This window comes from Nelumbo nucifera, chromosome 7 (assembly GCF_055504915.1).
Source record: "Nelumbo nucifera cultivar China Antique chromosome 7, China Antique-T2T, whole genome shotgun sequence".
In the NCBI taxonomy this organism is placed as follows: domain Eukaryota; kingdom Viridiplantae; phylum Streptophyta; class Magnoliopsida; order Proteales; family Nelumbonaceae; genus Nelumbo; species Nelumbo nucifera.
Genome location: NC_142655.1, coordinates 46,289,627 through 46,293,617, shown reverse-complemented (window position 1 = coordinate 46,293,617; position 3,991 = coordinate 46,289,627). Strand labels below are relative to the sequence as shown.

The following is a 3,991-nucleotide window of genomic DNA, read 5'->3' as shown; positions in this document are numbered from 1 at the left end:
GCTCTCTTAAAAGCCTCCTAAGGGTTGCTATTTGGGTTGCACTTAGGCTCTCTCTTAGAACATGATATCTATACTTTGAGTTGCTCTTTTGGGTTGAGAATGGGTCTTCTTTGCTGGGCCAAATTCTACTCTTAGTTAGGCTTTCTTTTCTTGGGTTTTCTCAAGAAATCCACTTGCTCTTCTTGGGCCGAAATGCTCTCTCTTGCTTCAATAACCGGGCTGGGCTGAATTTGGTCTTTTTGAACCTTCTTTCCTTGCCTTTTTCCTTCCTTTTATTGGATTAATTACCCCTGAAACTTATTCTTAGCATTAAGCTAAATTAAGGCAAAAATTAATAAAATTGGCATAAAATCCATGCTAAAGCCCTCAAAAATTATAGATAAATTGTAGGTTCATCAATATCCTGCCATGCTTTGAATCTCTTCATTTTCTTCCACTATGGCTTCTCCATCTTGTATGCATAGCTCAAAGGGATCAGCCAATCTGTTAACCTGAAAACAGTCACCAACAACATAATCAATGACATCAATCATATAGTAGGAATCATCACTAGAAGGTGCATGTTTCATAGCATCAAACATTTTAAAAATTACTTCCTCATCTTGAATCCTAAGGCTAAGTTGCCCTTGTTGGACATCTATCATTGCCTTTCCTATAGCTAGGAAAGGTTGCCCTAGGATAAGTGGGACATCAACGTCCTTTTGCATGTCTAAAACTATGAAAGCCACGGGAAAAATGAATTTGTCAACTTTAACAAATACATCTTCTATGATTCCCTTAGGATGCTTGATGGACCTATCAGCTAATTGCAGTGCAACTCTAGTGGGTTGGGGTTCACCCAACCCCAATTTCTTAAAAACTGAATATGGCATCAAATTTATACAAGCTCCTAAATCACATAATGCCTTTAATTTTCAAACTGTCTATAGTGCAAGGAATAGTGAAACTCCCTGGATCTTTCAGTTTCTGAGGCAGCTTATTGAGGAGGATTGCTGAGCAATCTTCATTTAGTGCAACTATAGCCACGTCTCCCAGTTTCCTTTTGTTTGCCAATATCTCCTTCAAGAACTGTGCATAGTGTGGCATCTAAGCTAAAGCATCTGCAAAATGAATGTTAATATGTAAACTCTTAAAAATTTCAAGAAACTTACCGAATTCCTTTTCCAATTTGTGTTGCTTTAGCCTATTCGGAAATGGTACTTGCGGTTGTTGACTTTTCTCTTTCTTTGAATCAGATTGCTCTTCCTCCTTTTCGGTTTCTAGGGTTGCGCTCACCTTGCCTTCTTCCTTTGCTTTCTTTTCCACCTCTTGCAGCTGATGAACATACAATTTGTCTATAATTTATGAGGTCTTTACAAGAATTCTTATGCCGGTTTTATTCAATTTTGCCCTAATTTAGCTTAATGCCAAAAAGATTTCAGGGGCAATCAATTCAAGAAAAAGAAGGCAAAAGATAAGAAAAGAATGCCAAAAATTACCAAATTCAGCCCAGCTCAGCCATGGAAGCAAGAGAGCATAATTCGGCCCAAGTAGTGCAAGTTAATTCCTTGGGAAAACCTAAGGAAAGAAGCCAAGCAAGGAGAAAATTTAGGCCCAACAAGTGGAGGCCCATTCTCAGCCCAAAGAATAGCCTAGATTGTAGCTAACATGTGCAAAGAATGAGCTTAATTGCAGCCCAAAAGAGCTACGGGCGGCAACCCTTAGAAGGTTCTTGAGAGAAAACTCTAGAAGGTTCAAAGGGGGTGTAATACACCCCATTCTAGAGACTTCAAGAAGGGGCAAAGCTCCCTTGAAAATCTATATAAAGAGGCCTCTAGAGGGGGGAGAGGTGTTCAATTGCTTGAGATCAAGGCTCTCCCATCCCTTGGGGTTCGAACACCTTGAAGAGAAGAAGAGAGAAGAAGATCTAGGTGCAAGAAGGAGAAGGAGAATGGCTGAAAGAGTTCAAGCTAGCAAGAAGAGAAGAAGGTGAGTTTGAATTTGGGGAATTTTGATTCAAAGATCTTATGTAATAATTCCTTTTATTTCCATCTTTCTTTGGTTCGAATTCAGCTTCTTTTGATGTAAATTTTTCTTGAATAGAGGGTGATTCTAGATCAAATTAGCCAATTTATCTTTCAAAACTCATATCTGAAATCTCAGATCTGAAATTTGTAAGATCTGAATTGCTTGAAAGATAATTTAGATCCTCAATTTTCAGGTTAGCAAATTTGATCTAATGCTTGGAATCCTTAGAGTACTTGATAAAGACTCTAGTAATTCAGATCTACTATTCAAGAACTAAATTGGATGCAAGGTTAGAGATAACTTGCACTCAATTGGTGATCAACTCAGATTTGAATTGATGCCTTAGATGTGTTTGAAGAAATGCATGCATGAATGATTAGATTCTTACTAGAGATAGAAGAACCATCACTCATGCATAGGATGAACATGCGCTTGAGAGAGGTTGTTCATGACCTTGGGGTTTTACCAAACCAAGGCTTAATCATGGCCTATTCGAATGACTCGAGTTGATTGATTGCTGAATCTTGAAATTGGGTTTTATTGCTCACTCTTCTAACTTGAATTGAAGGCATTTGAGCCAATGTTTTAGATAGATTTTAGCTTAGGATTTTAATTTTTGAATAAAGTTATACTGTGTTGTTAATCAGATAAGAATTGACCAAATTAGTATTAGTAATTGTTTCCTAAATTCTCGTGGGAATGATACTCTATTCACTACTTTACTACTTGAACGGATAGTGCACTTGCTAATGCCACAATGATCCGGTCAGCAGCTCCTTACCACTCCTTAAGGTAATGGCTTGCACCTGCTCTCTTGGATTTGCTTCGGTATTGCTGGGTAAAGTGCCTTGGACTCTAGAAGATATCATCTGTGCCAACTATCCCACTTGAGTTTCCAAGTTCTTGACCGATGCCTCTTGGTTCTGAAATCTCATTTTTGCACTTGCTATGAACTTGGTCATCAGCTCCTCTAGATTGGATTTCTTCTCTAGCTGATTGAAATTCTGGGGAAAGGGTTTCACCGCATTTTGATTTTTCCAAGAAAGATTGGGGTGATTCCTCCAACCGGGGTTAAATGCACGAGGGTACTGATTGCCTTGCTACCTTTGCAAATTACCAACAAAATCTACCTGCTCGGGGGACTGCACGAACTGATTTCCGACTTGACATTCAGTGATGATATGACCTCCACACACCATTCACAGACTACGGTTTGGACATGCATGGCTGCCAACTGCATTTCATCTATCTTCTTGCCGAGGGCACCGATTTGTGCAGACAGTGCTGTATAGGTGTCTACATTATGAAGTTCAAGCTATCTCCTAACTTGGGCTCTCTCGGAATGCCATTGGTAGTTGTTTGCAGCCATCTCCTCAAGGAGTGCATGGGAAACTTCAGGGGTCTTATTATTAATGGATCCCCCAGCTGCAACATCCATAATGGTCTTATTGGCTTCGGTCAACCCATTATAAAATGTCTGAACTTGCAGCCATATGGGAAGTCCATGATGTGGGACTTTCCTCAATAGTTCCTTGTAATGCTCCCATGACTCATACAAGGACTCCCCGTCCTGTTGAAAGAAGGTGGTGATATCATTCCTCATCTTTGTTGTCTTGGATGGAGGGAAATATTTGGATAAGAAGCAGCTGGCCATTTCATTCCAAGTAGCAATCGATCTAGCTGGTAGAGAGTTCAGCCAAGTCTTAGCCTTGTCCTTCAATGAGAGCGGAAACAATCTGCGCCTCACCGCATCATCACTAACTCCATTGTGCTTGAATGTGTCACATATTTCCAAGAAGTTGGCGATGTGAGTGTTCGGATCTTCATGAGCCAAACCGCAAAACTGAACTGTATTTTGTATCATCTGAATGATAGCTAGTTTGATTTCGAAATTATTAGCAGTTATTGCTGGTCTCACAATGCTCACGGCTGCCCCGATGAGGGTTGGTTTGGCATAATCCATCATGGTCCTTTGTTCGGCCAT

General features: G+C 40.0%; 1 protein-coding gene and 1 non-coding gene across 2 annotated transcripts; one reads left to right on the top strand and one right to left on the bottom strand.

The window, feature by feature from the left end:
- Positions 1-395: 395 nt before the first annotated feature.
- On the bottom strand, positions 396-3,991 carry LOC148790456 (uncharacterized). Its single transcript, XM_088892302.1, has 4 exons — positions 3,335-3,991; positions 1,201-1,314; positions 948-1,086; positions 396-859 (listed from the first exon to the last, which is right to left on the bottom strand). Exons 1-4 carry the CDS (start codon positions 3,989-3,991, stop codon positions 396-398), a joined length of 1,374 nt encoding a protein of 457 aa, XP_088748428.1.
- LOC148790457 (small nucleolar RNA R71) lies at positions 3,507-3,613 on the top strand. Its single transcript, XR_016078958.1, has one exon. It is a non-coding gene; the product is annotated as a small nucleolar RNA R71 (small nucleolar RNA).

Excerpts from the sequence above, each read along its gene's own strand:
- LOC148790456 (XM_088892302.1), bottom strand. The coding sequence starts at position 3,991 with ATGGCCGAACAAAGGACCATGATGGATTATGCCAAACCAACCCTCATC. Across the intron at positions 1,315-3,334 it reads GGCATTCCGAGAGAGCCCAA|CTGCAAGAGGTGGAAAAGAA; the intron begins GTTAGGAGATAG and ends TATGTTCATCAG. Across the intron at positions 860-947 it reads GAAACTGAAAGATCCAGGGA|TTTTTAAGAAATTGGGGTTG; the intron begins GTTTCACTATTC and ends TGCCATATTCAG.